This window comes from Podarcis filfolensis, assembly GCF_964270895.1.
Source record: "Podarcis filfolensis genome assembly, chromosome: 1".
NCBI classification, from domain to species: Eukaryota; Metazoa; Chordata; class Lepidosauria; order Squamata; family Lacertidae; genus Podarcis; species Podarcis filfolensis.
This window is the reverse complement of record NC_139604.1, coordinates 31,446,531-31,463,217: the sequence shown is the minus strand read 5'-3', so window position 1 is coordinate 31,463,217 and position 16,687 is coordinate 31,446,531. Positions and strand designations below refer to the sequence as shown.

General features: G+C 42.3%; 1 protein-coding gene across 1 annotated transcript; it reads left to right on the top strand.

Annotated features, from left to right (window-relative positions):
- Positions 1–734: 734 nt before the first annotated feature.
- On the top strand, positions 735–13,707 carry DAPL1 (death associated protein like 1). Its single transcript, XM_083579945.1, has 4 exons — positions 735–1,289; positions 5,361–5,448; positions 7,962–8,022; positions 12,424–13,707. Exons 1-4 carry the CDS (start codon positions 1,229–1,231, stop codon positions 12,535–12,537), a joined length of 324 nt encoding a protein of 107 aa, XP_083436071.1. The 5' UTR covers positions 735–1,228; the 3' UTR covers positions 12,538–13,707.
- Positions 13,708–16,687: the final 2,980 nt, after the last annotated feature.

The window sequence follows — 16,687 nt, the reverse complement described above, 5'->3', positions numbered from 1 at the left end:
GACAATACATGAATGTAGAGATGCTCATGCATCATAAGCTATACACTACAGTAATAACAAACCTGGTCTTAGGAGGTTGTAATCAAAATCATGGACGTAGCCAGGTTTTATGTTGGGGGGGGCACAGAACCGAGTTATTTGTGATGCGATTGGTTAGTTATTTATTTCTATTTGTTTACTTGATTTAGGGCAGGGGTTGGCAAGGTTTACCTCGCCTGGGCCGGTTCACTCCAGCGGAGATCCCTCTGTGGGCTGGATCGCATGCACGATTTCTGGCGCCACGGAAGCGAGTCCCCACGCTGCACTGTGCCGGTTTAGCGAACCGCATGGGGACTCGCCGAGTGGGTGGCTCAGTTCGGAGGCAGCTCATGGGCCGGTTAAACGACCCTCGTGGGCCGCTTGTGGCCCATGGGCCATAGGTTGCCGACCCCCGGCTAGGCTCATGATCAAAATGGTAAGAGAGACTCAAACTGAAGACTTTCCTTCCCCAATGTTTATTTTTTGGGGGGGAATAAATTCACACAAGACTGCTGTTTTATATTTGTTTTATGGTTATCTTTTGTAGGTTATCTTGAAAATCTATATTAATAAAATTATGTTTTTTGTGGTTGTTTTTTTAAAAAAAAACAACAACAACTGCTGGATGCTGGTGGCTATTCATCTGTCTACACACATACACATTTCTCTGAGAAAGTGTGGGAATGAGTCATGCCAGAAGCCTGTGGCCTTGAACTGGCCCAGCACAGCTGGCATTCCAACTCTGAACAGAAACCAGGAGGGAGGGAAGGGCAACTTGGAGAGACAAACCCAAGCACAAATAATACAACTAACACCAATATTTCCATTACACTGACACTTAAGCTGCCGTGATACGTTTGTGCTTCTCTCTTTTTCCTTTGTGAGGGGAGATGCATGACGCACACGCCCCTTTATGTCTCTCAGAGCTTGCGCGCTACCAACTTGGCTGTGGACTTAGAGCCCTTCGAGGCCAAACTCAGAGCAACCCCAGCTCCTTTTTCTCTTGTTTTTTTTCTTTTTTTCTTCCAGCCGCTAGACTCGAAGCTGGCAAAAGTTTTTCTAGCTCTCTCTCCTCTTCCCCGCCCCTTTCCACCGCTGGCAGCAACGCCCCTCTTATTCGCACTGCCTCCTCCCCATAAAGGAGGAGCCGTCGACGGAGGGAGCAGAACGCAGTTCGTAGTCCGTAGCATCGCCCGCTTGCTTAGCCATCATGACCAAGCCTGAAATGCCCGCGCCGGCCTCCCCGTTGAAAGTGGGGCGCTCCCCTGCAGGTAAGCAGGCAGGTCCTCGGAGGCAGGGCGGGAAGCGTAGCTGCGAGTTGGCGGGGACCTTTCTGCGGCTGGAGAGCCGTATAGCAACCACGCTTACTCAGGAGGGGGCTAGTGAATGCATTCGGGTTTGCAGGGCTAGGTAAGCAGGGCTAAGACTGGTGCGCTTCAGCACAAAATCCCGCCCTCTTTGGAGATGTTTGTTCCCTCAACAACAACAACAACCGTAGTTTTCTTGAACCAATAGCTAGGAATGAGGCAGGGTGTTACTGGCTCCTGATCTTTTGTGTGTCGCCTAACTGGTATTTATTCCCCCCAAAAAATAAATGTCGGAGAAGAAAAGATGAGAGCCTCGAGGTTGTAAACAGTGGCGCAATAATGCTCCTTCTCTCCGCCCACCTTGGTGGGCGTGTGCTTCTCTCGCTGCCCTGGAAGTGTAGTTGTTATGTCAGCCTGTGGTAAAAGCTTTCTTCCCCGCCTCCCCAGATGCGTACGAGGGCCGAACTGCGCACGAGGCTGAGTGGGTAGTTAGAAACTACGGCAGGCCCCCCCCCCTGCGCTGAATGGGAGGCGGCGCGCAATGCGCCTAGGCGGAGGCGAGTTTCATGGAAAGCTCCAGAGCGCGATCTACGAAAAAAAAAGAGGCGGCTCTCCCATCGAGTGTGATTTAAAGAGCGCTTAAACTAGCAAGCCTTAACAGTGGAACGTGCACGCGTGGTGTTCTCTCAGTACAGGCAGTTCTGCATTTCTAGAGCTGCTCCCATTTGGAAGCTCGGCTGTAACAGAGCTTGTTTACCCCTCAAAGAGTTGCTTCAAACTTCAGACGTCTTCTCTAACACACGTGGAAACCTTCAGGCTTCAGAGTTATTGGCCTGTTGTTTGTAGTTAACAAACTTGTACTGTAGTTATTCCCAGGGCTTTTCAGGGGGAACCTGCCGGAACTCAGTTCCGGCACCTCTCAAGTGGGTTCTGGCAGCTCTCAGGTGGGTGCCATTGGTATTCATGGTGAATTCTGGCACCTCTTTTTCCAGAAAAATAGCACTGGTTATTCCTGGTTAGTACTGTAGTGGACACAGCAGTGACTCCTGAAATTTGTTGCTTCCCTGTAACAGTGTTACCTCGGATTACATACGCTTCAGGTTACATATGCTTCAGGTTACACACTCCGCTAACCCAGAAATAGTGCTTCAGGTTAAGAACTTTGCTTCAGGATAAGAACAGAAATCGGGCTCCGGCGGCGTGGCAGCAGCAGGAGGCCCCATTAGCTAAAGTGGTGCTTCAGGTTAAGAACAGTTTCAGGTTAAGAATGGACCTCCGGAACGAATTAAGTACTTAACCTGAGGTACCACTGTAATGGTATGGCGACTTGTTGATGAGGTGTTTGAAAATCAAGGTGGTTAACAAAAACGTCCTAGATAAAAATATGAAAGCGAGGCTGCCCAGTCATCACTTTGCCCTGTGTGTAAAAACCAGTGTTTCCTCTAGCTAAGAATCAAAGCACTAAGCAGTTAAAAAGTCTGAAGTGTTTTTACTTTTCTTGGTTCCCACCAATTAGTGGTGAGCCAGGTTGCTCCCTGGAGCAAGACAGTTTGAGCATATTACACCAATCTTGGTTTGACTGCACTGGCTACCAATTAGTTTCCAGGCCCAATTCAAAGTGCTGGTTTTGACCTATAAAGCATTAAATGGCTCAGGTCTGCAATACCTGAAGGACCACCTCTTTCCATATGAATCTACCAGGACCCTGAGATCATCTTCTGAGGCCCTCCTTCGTGTGCCTCCTCCTCGAGAGGTATGGAGGGTGGCAACACAAGAACGGGCCTTCTCTGCACCAGCTCCCCGTCTGTGGAATGCTCTCCCCAGGGAAGTTCGCCTGGTGCCTTCATTATACACCTTTAGGCGACAGGCAAAAATGTTCCTTTTTAACCAAACCTTTGGTTCCTTTGATTGACATCCTATGCGCTTTTAGATTGTGGGGGTTTGGGGGGGTTAGTGGGTTGTTGTTTATTTTGATTATGTGGTTTGTGGTTTTACATTTTGATTTTATTCTGTGAACCACCCTGAGACCTCAGGGTATAGGGCAGTATATCAGTTCAATAAATAATAATAATAATAATAATAATAATAATAATAATAATAATAATAGGGCTGTGATTGAAAACAAGAGCGTGAGATTGTGGTGGTGAAGAAGACTGGATTAGGTGCAAGGCAATCTCAAAAAGAGACAATTGCACATACAGTACTTTTGTAACCGAAGAAAATCTTTAATATAAAATATTTTAATAAAATAAAAACCCCGCTCAAAGAATGAAGATTGAGCCAGTAGATAAATTTCATCCTGACCTATCTTGCAGGGTTGTTATGACGATGAAAATAAGCATTAGTTTCCTAGCTGCACCAGGAATCGATCAAAGCTTGTAAAAATTGCAGCGTTTTTTTCTAATCAATCTAAGTCTTCCATATCTGAATGTCTAATGAAAACTGCATTTCACCTCTTTTAACCACTCTTGTGCCTGAAGCTCATATCCAGGACTATTTTGTTTCTTTGTTTATTGTTAATTCAGTTTATTTCCCACTCTTTCTTCTGAAGCAGCCCAGGTACTATTTACTTAATAAATTTATACCCTGCCTCTCCACAGAAATGTTTGAGGTGACTCACACAAATAAAATATGTAATGAAATAGGTTCCATTTAAAACTAAAGCTGAAAAGTGCAGATAAGACACCTTAAAAAAAAAAGGCAAATGAAAAGGACTTTATTTGGTTCCCAAAAAACACAAGTCTAGGCAGCAGAGCTACAAGGTTACAAATATGCCTTCATGTGAGGGCATTTAACCAAAGTTAAATTTAAGTCTCTGCTTAATCTGGCAGTTTTTAGATGTAATGCCTTGTAAGACATGGGAAAACAGTAATTTATTTCAACCATTATATCTGAAATATCTTTAAGTTCTTTTAAAGATGAGTTTGTTTGACGTTGCTCAACATTGAAATTATTGTTGCCAGGTCATCTTCAGCTTTAATTACTGCTAATTGGTTTTATAATTGACAGGCACGTTAACAGAGCATAATTATTACTTGGGAGAATGCAGACAGTCAAATGCATCATACCAGCACAAGAAGTACCTCTTTATTCTGAACTATTGGTGATAGATAAATGCAAACATTATTTGTTGTGGGTTATGCTCAGATCTGAGATGGGCAGAGGTGGCTACTTGGAGGCCAAATCTAGACTACAAAAGGTTTTGTTAGAACCCCGAAGACTCCAGGTTACTACTACTTTTTATATGATTTATCTAACCTTTGGTTGCAAAGAAACTTTGAGACTGAAGGCAAAAACACTAAAAGATAAATCTTCTCTCTCCATATTTTGCAATGTTAGCCAAACCCTTTCAAGGATAGATTTAACTTTTCCATGCTTGATGGCAAGGACTGTTAAGTTTTCTAAATAACTGCAACATGCCCTTTCTTAAGATGTATGGGAGCCGCAATACAAATGTGTGGGACAGCAGTGACTATGGTATTGACCCATACTGCAGCTGTGTGGGATACAAACAAAAAGAAACACCTTTCTGTTTGTGCATGGGTGTAAAAGTGGCTTAATATCATAGCTGTGAATGGCATGTAAACATCTCAGCTTGCACCATCATGGCAACAGTACAAACAAATTCATGAATGTTCTGTTCATAGAATCAAAGTGATCATGTTAACAGTGTAGCTTAAGACCCACTGTATACCTGGGCAATAGTTCAATGATAAGAAGAGCACATGGTTTGTACATGTAGGTTAGATGGTTCACTCTGTAACATAGGCAGATTGGGCTGGGAAAGATCTTGGACAGTCAGTGATGGACTATACCAAGCTAGGTGGACCAGTGGTCTAACCTGGTACAAGGCTACTTCCTGTGTCCCTGAGGAATGCAAGTGCTCTGGAGTAAGTGCCTTGTGAATTAAAATCTGTATCTTGCCCGCCATTCTAAATATGTATTTGGCAACGTATGTCTTGCATAATGTGAAACAGACCAATTGCTTTGGGGTTATCTGCCAGTCACACATGTTATCACTGCTTTCGTCTGCAGTCAAAGCTGGAGGCATGAGAGTTGCCAAGAAGCTGGAGAATGCACCTGTTGAAAAAAGTACCAAAATCCCAGCGAGAGACAAGACTAGGTATGTGTGCGGTGGTGACTTGTCACGGTGTTAATTAGAATGACTAGGGAGTGAATAAGTTTAGGTTTGTGGGAAAGAGGATGTCCATTTATTTATTTATTATCTATTTTTAAAAATGAATGAATATACAACTATATCATAAAAATATCAGATATATCAACTTGAATTATAAATAGTATTACTGGCAACAATACTGTCGAAGCAAGCAATGAAGGTAAAGCAAAGAAAACCTGATAAAAAATAAAATATATTCAGTGCTGAAAAATCATGCACAGGAAGTTTTACACCCCCCCAAAAAAAATTAACAGTGTAAATCATGTTCAACTTTTATTCTTGAGAGGACTTTGTGTCTGCACAGCCAATAGAAGCTTACATCAGAGTAGGGCAATCCTAACCCTGGCCAGGAAGCAGTGAAGCATGGCAGAATTGTGTATCTGTATCTGAAGTCCTGCTCTTCATGGTGACTGGGGCAGAAGGGGATAGCAAGAACCCTGCTCTGTGTTACAATAGTTTGGAGCTGCAATAGCAATGAGATCTGATACTATTAAGTGATGACGGTGGGAGCAGCTTAGAATCTAATGGATCTCAGGCCAGTTCAGACCCTCCATGCTCCCCAAACACCCCGTTTGGGGGCATCTTCTAGGCTCATACCAGTGGGAATCCAACTGGTAAACTTGTGCGCACATGCCATTTTGACGGACAGGAAGCTCTGTTCCAGAGGAGTGACACTGGCATTATTCCACAGGCAGAGGTTGTTGGAGCTGTTTTAGGCCTAGTGGAGGGAGACTTTGGCCACATCCCATCTCCTCTCTCCTGTGCACAGTAAATAAGGAGTTTGGATTGCAGCCTTAGCATCAGGATGAAGCCTGTTGCCTAAAATTCCAGAACCAATACAAAATAGTCTCTTGGTTTGTTTTGCATTTTCCTCTTTCCAATAATAGCACAATAAATAACTAGCCCTGCAGACTTTTGTGACAAAGGTGGGATAGCTTAGTGAAGGCTTATATGATACATGAGGCAAAATTCATACAGTTTTGTTTTTATCTAAAATGAGGTGCGTAGAAAGTTGGAAATAGGTGCTTGTAAAATTCTTTGGCAGCCTTGAGAAGTTGCCAGTAATGCAATTGTGTGGAAAATCGTCTTTTTACTTTCGTCTGGGGCAAAAGTTTATTATTTATAGTAAAACCACACATGCACAAAAAAGCCCCATTGTGGTCTTCCTTTCACCTTGCAAACACTATTCCTGGAACTGAGCTGATAACGTTCACTTCCTCTGCACATAAAGTCTATAAAACAACCTGCTGCCACTAGGAAGTGGCTATTAAATGGGGGGGGGGGACTATTTTAAGATGTGCTTGCTGAAATCTGTCAGGGGCTCCATTGTAGCTTAATCTTCTGGCTTCACAGCACAAAAGGAGCCTGTTTACACCATTTGTTATCCTGGGACAACAACCCCAGCCATTCCACTGGACTGTTGGAAAGAGAGAGAGAGATGGTTCTGCAGAGCCTCTCCCATTAACTTTGCAGAAAGACCAGCAACTTCAGGCTCCTTCCTCCTCTTGCAACCTTTGATTTCCAGCTTGTCCGTAGAATAATTCCCTAACAGTGAGACAGTGCCTGTGTTTTCTTTTCCTCCCCTTCATTACTCTGTTACTTTTCCTTTTGTGTCATGTCTTTTAAATTGAGGGCCTAACTGTCTCATCACTGGCATTTGTATCTTGCTGTGGGGTGAAAAGCAGGATAAAAATGCTTTAAATAAATAGCATCCCAGAAATCATTCAGCCCTAATACAATCACATGTATGAGAGATCAGCTGCACCTTGTACTTGTCTGTTCCATCTCTACATAAGTAAGAACCGGTTAATATTACATATAAATTATGTAGAATACTTGGAAGTAAGAACAATGCACGTGTGATTTTTGGTTCTTACACACTTGCAGTAGAAGTATAGATTTGGTTGCGTCCTGCCTGTGGTGAAAAACTGTATTTGTATCTTGACTTGCTCATCTCAGAGCTTGATCAGTCCTCTGATTTAGACCTTGATTGTATCCAAAGGAGCGCTGAATATGTTACCTATCTTTTCCCCATGCTCTTCTGGCACTATTTGATCCAAAGTCAATACACTGTGATCTATGCAAGATTAGCAATGACTTGATTGAGGGTCAAATTTAGCAACAGGTTAGCTCTTGTGTGCTTGGTTTTTGTTTGCAATGTAGTAGCTGTTGTGGGGTGGGGGTCTGGATTGAGACCAGGAAGGAGGGATTTAAATTATTTCCCTTACCATCAGTCTCATTCTGGATTGTGGACATTGCAGCTGCTATTTAGTAAACAGGATACAAGCCCACAAAGACCAGACGTGCGCTTAATGCAACATCTAGGTTGTCGCTAAATTAATATAAGCAGAGCAAAGTGCTCTGCAGGTTAGGATTGGGTGGGGGAGAATTTAACAAACAGCATGAAGGGTTCTGGGAAGATTAAAGCCCTGGTTAACTTTCTTTTCCTTACTCCACAGCTCTCTCAATGTCATAAAAATGCAAAGCATGAGTATTCTGCTTTCAGATGCACTGGATAAAGTAAGTACACGTGAAAAGGACATATTGCAAAGTTGCCTTCAAGATTTCTCATTATTAATTATACCTCAATGATTATTTTTAAAAAAGAAACCTTCAAAAAAAAGGTAGCAGTCTTCATCTGTTGTCGCAAAATCAACCATGAGCCTCGAGACCCTTTAAAGCATGACAGATTTTTTGTGGACTTGAGCCCACTTCACCAGATGCATGAAGTGTTGTCCTTAACTGGCAGATATATAAAATACATGGGTATAGAGGAAGCAGTGGGACCAAATGGCCATGAAAGGGAAGGTATACTCTCTTACAATTCTTTGTAAAGCTTAAACATACACATGGTAGGTACAGTGATTATTTGCAAATACGCACTAGCCAGGAATTTGTACTCGTGAATTACTGCTATTGTGAATGGACACTGTACTTGTGCGCTTGTAACCAAACCATGGTATTGCTAAGCCAAACCATGGGTGAATGTGAACAGGCAAGTATGTGGCAAAAATTTCAGCAACGTTTTTCTTTCCTCAGTCTTGCTGCTGAACTTCCCAGAGGTAAGCCATGGTTTGGCTTAGCATTGTATCCAGTCCTGGGTTCATGGTTTGTCCAGGGAAGACAAACTAGGAGTCTGGGTTTGAACATAGCACTATTCCAGGCTATGGATAGGCTTTGGGGAGTGTGTCAGCAGCAGGGCTAAAGGAGGAGCAGAGTGGTCATGACTCTTTTTGTGAGTACCTGTATGCTTGTTCACACTTATATATGGTTTGATGTATCATCATGTGCAAACTGGGCCAATTGTATTTCGGGCTTAATTGTTCACCATTTTTTTGGGTTTATGCACATGCACACACAATTCCAACTGAGGGTAACTCTTCATGTATCTGATGAAGTCTACTCTAGTCCCATTAAAGCTTATGCCACAATAAATACGTTGGGTTTTAAAACATCACAAAGCTGCTTGTTAGATCTTGAATGGGTGCTGAATGGGGGAGGGGGAGAATCAAGGATCGCCCCTTCTACCCATGGCTTCTTTTGTCTGAAACACAGCAAAATGTGGTCTCATCAGATGGAGAGAACTTGCTGAGAAGACAGGACTGATAATAATTATGGCACCACTCAAACTGCGCTCTGCACTTGGACCTACTGCATGATGTTTGCTTGCTAAATATGAACAAACTGATCTTTTTGTGTGTGTATGGCCATTTGAAGCCTTAGTACATTGCAAGAAGGATTAATTTGTATATAATTTTATTAAGTTTTCTGTTTTTAAAATACTCATTTTACATCCTTAAGATATCAGTGGGACGTGGGTGGCGCTGTGGACAGAGCCTAGGACTTGCCGATCAGAAGGTCGGCGGTTCGAATCCCTGCGACGGGGTGAGCTCCCGTTGCTCGGTCCCTGCTCCTGCCAACCTAGCAGTTCGAAAGCACGTCAAAGTGCAAGTAGATAAATAGGTACTGCTCCAGTGGGAAGGTAAACAGCGTTTCCATGCGCTGCTCTGGTTCGCCAGAAGCGGCTTAGTCATGCTGGCCACATGACCTGGAAGTTGTACGCTGGCTCCCTCGGCCAATAAAGCGAGATGAGCTCTGCAACCCCAGAGTCAGTCACGACTGGACCTAATGGTCAGGGGTCCCTTTACCTTTTTAAGATATCAGTGACTTCCCTCCTTCTCTTTCCATGCTTCATTTTACATATCACAAATCCCTGCATATTTTACAAAAACTATACAATTCAGTATTCCATTATTGCATCAAAACTTGTTTACACTGTTGAATTTATCTTTATGCTGCCAGCGTTTTCAGCTGCACACAATTATCTCCCATATATTCATTCAACCAACATTTTCCAATCTTCTTTAAATATATGTTCTTGTTCACTTATTCTATATGTTAAGTCTGCGATTTGAGTTAAGTTGTCATTCTTCAGTTGGGATCTCACTCGTTTTCCATTTTGGGACTAACAAAACACGGGCTGCAGTAGTAGCATACATAAATAGAAGGGTTAATTTGGGTTTGGGGTTTTGTTTGTTTGTTTTGCTTCAAACAGCAAATACATTTTTCATCTAGCTAAGTTCCTTGTGTGTTTTTGACAATTTCTTTTTGACATTTTTTTTACAAATGAGAAAGTTCAGTACAGCTTGAAGGCTGGTATTTTGGCAGTAAGTCTTTTTGCTATGGGGTTGGTCAGTGGCACATGCTCTAGTGATCAGTGTACCACATAAATCTATCATTTGCATATGTTTCAGGAAGGATGTGCTGGTTTTAAAGCATCCTTTCAGAAGGAGGAAGAGAGTTTGTAGTGCATCTCTCTGTCTGCTGTGTAGTCCTTTCTTTCTTTCTTTCTTTCTTTCTTTCTTTCTTTCTTTCTTTCTTTCTTTCTTTCTTTCTTTCTTTCTTGGTGACTTTTAAAATCGTTGTTTTCCCATCTGCAGTTTGAAGTGGCACAGCTTGCTCTACTGCCTTACTCCCCTCACCAGACTTGAAATGACTAGAACATTTCTAGGCAGCAGTCTTGCAGTTCAACAAATGCTGCACAGTTGCTACATATTATTTGCGCAGGATCTAGTCACCTTCACTTAGAAATCTTTTCTGGTCATATCACACTTTTCTAAGTGCTCAGGGAGCAATAGCTTTGCTCAGGGCTCCCCCCCCCCCGCCGGAACTTGCTGGAACTCAGTTCCGGCACCTCACAAGTAGGTGGCATTGCCATTATAAGAGAACAAGGGAGGCATTCATGGTAAGTTCCGGCACCTCTTTTTCTAGAAAAATAGCACTGACTTTCCTGGGGAAATGTGATTATTTCCCATAAGAAGTTGAATCATTTGATCTTGGAGGGCTATCTGAAATGAGTTGTCGGGTATCTTCTTCCTTGCTATTATTATTGATTGTTTGTTTACCCTAACACTTGTGCTTAGCTAGAAAATAAAGGGCTTTTAAGGAAGCTGAACCTTGACTGGTCGCAAGTCAAAAGCAAGGTGGGGGGAACCTTTGCCAGTGTTATTATGGTGGGCTTTGCTAGGCACACACAACAAACAAGTGCCTCTCCTTAGAAGTGTGATAGCAGGAGCTAACTCCACTTGTTTTTGGTTTCGGAGTTGGATACCACTTAGCTGACAGTGTAGCCAGAGCATAGTAAAAGAATTAGAAAACATTAAGGGTGCTTTTAGATGTGGTGAACATTGTGTTAGTTTTTCTGATTATAATGCTAGTGGCTCTGTCCCAATTTCTGATGTTCCTTTCACACTGCAGTACTTATTGCAGGGGCACCATCTCATGAGGGCCAAGCTATTATTGGCCCCCCCAATAACTTTTTTTTGGGGGGGCAGGTCCCTCCAATGTTCCAAGAGATCAGGGGGTGGAGGAGGCTGATTGCAGAGCCAAGCATAGCACAGCTTCTGTGGCTGTCTCCTCCTTCTGCCGTGGAAAGAGGCCCCAGCTCCATCGCATTGTCGTGCATGTGATGTCATACATGTGTGTCGTGATGCTGCAGGCCCCCCCATCTGTAGCACAATTTGGTGCCTCTGACTTATTCTCTTATAGAAATGTGACTTTTTGACTGATATAATGGTGCATCACATTGAATTTCATTCACACCAGAGGGCATGGTTTGACCAACAATGAATGTCATTGGACATCATGATACTCCCCGACACTTTCTGCACATGCTTGCTTATGTTCCCCCATGATTCCCTCATGAAAATGGCAGGGAAGAACTGCATACTGGTATACCGCCCCAAATTTTGTCACTTCAAACAGATTTTTTTTCTGGAATCAGATTAATGGATTGTATAGTTTTCAGGAATCAGGTGGGGAAACACTGGGGAAACAGAATAAACTGCCGTGTGAATGCATCTTTTAGGCTAGCGGCCATCTCCCAGGCTTCCTTTCCTATTGTTGACCTTGGCTAGGTCCTAGGTCTAGGATGGGAGGTAGTGTTTATGTGCCTTTGTATCAGGCACTGAAAGGGGAAAACCAGGAGAGAGGGGGGAGGGTAGGCAAAGACCATCACATGTCTGTTCCCCTCATCATCTGCTGCTTCCATACCATATGTTATTTAAAGGAACTAAATGTTCTTCATGTGTGGGAAGTTTCTTTGTTTGTTTAGTGTGTGTTTTTTGTTCGGTATCAAAATTCTGTTTTTCAATCTGTTAGCTTCATAATTCTTCCCACCATCACCACCCGTGTTTTCTCTTAATGGGTCTTTATTTCTTTTATCATTTTGATGTTTAAATTGCAAGGTTTCTGCTGAAATGGTTGTGTTTTATTAACGTTGTAAGACGTAAAAAAAAAGCGGGGGTGTTTGTGCAGAACTAATAAGCCACTTCTGCCCAGTTGAATTTTAATGTTGATGGTTTGTAGTCAGGTATTCTTTCGTTCATATTCTTAACTTTTCCCTTTTCTTCAATCTTACAGCTCAGGCATAAATTTCCAGCAAGAGCCTCACAACATCAAAAGCCGCAGCCCACTCTGGAGAAGATTATACTGCCCAAAAGACTGTGCATTATTCAACAGCCTCGGAAATGTTAAAGATGTAGAGTAAAATATTCATATATTTGACAGACTTGCTCTTAACATAACAGCACTTAGCTAAGGAAGCAGTAAATGGACCAAATGGCTCCAGCAATATCTACTTTGTATTTCTCTTGCAATAAAAACTGTCTATGTTCAGTTTTTCATCCCACCCATGTCTTGAAATTTTGTTTGACTTTTCTTTGCTTTTTTGCATAGCTTCTGATTGGCCACAATACCCTTGTTTTAACATTCCCAAACCATCTTATCACAGCAGTTACTGCTTTGAACAGACAAGCAGTTTTTCTCTAGGCATAACATTGACAAGGTAGTCATGTTATTTGCCTCTTTATCCTTTCACTCCTGGGAATGTGGACACATTGGAAAAAAGTAGGATTGCTGTCTTCCTAACTTCTGTAGGTTAATTGACTAGAATTTCTGATGAAGCAGATCTTTGCTGGTACAATACATTAATGAGCACCCGGATAAAGTGGGTCATTTTTACCCATAAAAAATGACGCTAGGGTTCAGTCCTGTTTTGGAAAACCACCCTACCTGCCTTTGAAAGCACATCTTAATACCAGATTTGTGAGGACAACCTGTGGTTGGATAGCAGTGAAGAAGCACTGGCTCATTAATATAGGGTTAAGTCAATTTTGTATTTCTTTTTTCTTCTGGTGTGTGTTTAAACTTTTCTTGAGTTGAAGATGTAATGCAACATTTTTATTGGGGGGGGGTTGCCATTGCATTAGCCAACTAGAATGCAGTTTGCTGTCAGTGATGGATAAATACTTATCCATCTGGGGTGACACTATGTTTTTTGTTTTCTAGTATTTCAGCAGTGTTAGAAAATAGAAGAGAGACCATTAAGAATTCTGTTCTGTTCAACGTTAAGTGCTTGCAAGGTAACTCTTGTTTCCTATACTGTTAAAGCCAATGACTTGTTTTTTACAGACTTTAGGAGCTGAATTTATTCCCAGTAACAGCTACATAGTGCCTTGTATGGGAGCTGTCTTGTGAGGAACAATTAATTGACATAACCATTGCAGAACCTCCAAGCTATAGAAACATCTACAGCATGAAGAGTTTGGTGTGAATCTTGGGGTTCTGTGTGACACATCCATCACTGTCGCTTGTCTGTAAATTTAATACTCACATGCAATAAAGAACATTTACTTATCTACTTAACTCCTTAGTTTCTAGACTTGGTTTGTTGTGCTGCTTTCAGTGCTACATGCTACTTAATTTACTAGCAGCCTGCAGCCGACCTGATCTGTGCAAGTTGATAAAAGCGCTCTTCTGTCTTCAACAAACCTGAAACAGAGGTGACAAAACAAATAGATACGTTTAGGCTCAATAAAAAAGCTGGTTTTTCCTTTTTTCCTTTATTGTTATTTAAACTGTTGCATAAGCATGTCTGGACCATTTTGTTTTCCTGATCCTGACACAACTGGTGATTCTTAAACAAAGGAAGTATATTATAGGAAAAGTAGGAGCCCTATACAACTTACTACAAGGGGCCTGGTTTGTCATGTATTGTGACCTACCATGTACATGACAATGGTAAATTTGGTTTAAAACTTAAATTACCAAAGCTGAATAACATCCTTCAAGAGTTATTCATAAAATTACTGATCTTCAAACAGCTAAGTGTGACTTGCCCCTAAAATTAGCCTGCATACCATAGGCTTGGAAAGTGCCAACATAATGGTATTTTTAAAAAAGGGGTAATAAAGTATCCTGAAATTTACAGTCCAGTTAGCTTAAAATTCTATTTTTAGATACAGAATTAGCAACCATATGAAATAACAAGCCTTGCTGGGGATGTAATGATTTCTAAAAGGAAAGGTCTCGTCTCCCCAATCTTCTGGAGTTCTAGGGGAACGTCAATAGGTGTGACTTTAAATACTTAGGCTTCTGAAAAGCTTTCGGCAAAAGTCCCTCACGAAAGAATTAAACTTAACAGTTGCTAGATAAGAAGACAGATCCTGGTACGGATTGCTGTCTGGTGAAATAAGAAGCAGAAAACGAGCAGTTACAGTAGAAGTAAGTAAGAAGTCTGTTCCTCCAAGCAGATTGCAAAGAATTCTAGAAGGTTCTCTCCAGACTGGATGACTGGGCAACAAAATGACATTTGCTGTAATGAGTCAGTGGGAAGAATTGGGCTGGAGAATCTAACTTCATAAATATGCCAATGGTGTCTGAACTGACAGTTACTAACAAACAAAGATATATTGGTGTTCTTGGGGATGGGTAGTACAAGGAAGACTGAAGCATGAATTAGCTGTGAAAACTCCAGACTGAGGGTGTTTACTTGCCGATTATCAGGGCCAATAGAGATGAGGCCAGTAGTCTCATGGGCACCTTCCCTTGTCTCAAAAGAATCCGGCAGGAGGCCAGGGAGCTCAGAAAACATGCCCATTGGCTGGCCAGGGAATTGACCATTTTAAGAATTGTGCAAGTCAAAAAGGGGATTGAACATAGGAGCAGTGGACTGGAGACAGATGCTGACAAGACCTCAGTCCATCTCTAGCTTCTGTAGAAGCAAGTTGCTTAACCGCTTTGCCCCATGGGCTTCTCTGCAAGAGCATAATAAGACACAGGAATATACTGGAAACTGGGCTGTAAGTATTGTTAAAGGTAAAGGTAAAGGTACCCCTGCCCGTACAGGCCAGTCGTGACCGACTCTAGGGTTGCACGCTCATCTCGCTCAAGAGGCCGGGAGCTGGCGCCGTCCGAAGACACTTCCGGGTCACGTGGCCAGCGTGACGAAGCTGCACTGGCGAGCCAGCACCAGTGCCGCACACGGAAACGCCGTTTACCTTCCCGCTATAAAGCGGTACCTATTTATCTACTTGCACTTAGGGGTGCTTTCAAACTGCTAGGTGGGCAGGAGCTGGGACCGAACCACGGGAGCTCACCCCGCCGCGGGGATTCGAACCGCCGACCTTATGATCAGCAAGTCCTAGGCACTGAGGTTTTACCCACAGCGCCACCCGCGTCCCGCAGCAAGTATTGTTACATGATAGTTATTGCTCCAGCTGCAGAATTCTCCCAGGAACTGCAGTTTTCAAAGTATTCAAAGGCAGCCCCATGCATTGCAGTAATCTAACCACAGATTAATCAGACTATTGAAGCAAAGTTAGAGGTGTGTCTCGCCTACTAACAAAACCTAGTAAAATGTAAAGTGTAGTTGAAGCCACTTGCTCCTCCAGAGCTCCTTCAGGTTTGTAGGAACCCCGTCCAAAAGATGAAATGCCCTGTGCAGAACTGGTTGAACATCTAATACTAAACATGCTATACAAAAGCTGTTGTTGTTATTTTCAATTATTACTTGCCCTTCACCCTAAGAGTCCAGTGTGGGTTACAGCAATTGCAACATTTGGTCTAACCACATTTATAGTCCTAACTGTCTTACTTGGTAATTAGTCAATCAGTAGAATATTACCCATCTTTAAAGTTTAAGAAAAGCCCTTACACGCTTGTGAAATAGATCATATTTCACATTCTGAAATGTGGCTTCTCTATGGCTTGTTGCCAGTTTAATTAAAAACCGTCTAATTAGTAAGTACTGAAGGAAGAGAGGCTGCACTCCACTGAATAACTGAACAGTATCTGCATATGAAAGGACAGTGGTATTTACTCACCATATCTAAATATCTAGCCAAACGCTTTTCCCACAGCACTTCATAATTGCCACATAGATGTCATACGTTCAGCATGTAAATATGTGATGATAATGAGTGACATCTGGATTCAAGATCTTTTGGAATGCATCCCAAGTCTTTGAAAGCGAATATATCAAAACATACTTCAGTTTAGTTTATCTTTTCTTTTTTCTTCTTTTTTAGCATGGCACCATAAAATTCAAGGGTATACCAGTTCATTCATTTAAAGCTCGTTTCAGTTTTAAAACATCTGACCTTTACCAAGCCTTCCTTTCTAACCAGCCAAGAAACAATGCACCATTATTTGAGGGACAGACTGATCAGATTAGTTATCTTTGCAGTGGTGGGTTTTTTGGTTCTTCAGAATTAAGTACAGTATAGGCTATTGTGGTGGCTATTTTCTTTTATTGCCAGCAGAGGGTAGTATATATCTACAATACATACACAGTCTCAAGACAGCTAAAATTGCCTGCCGGAGATGCTCCTTCCTTTGTGCATTC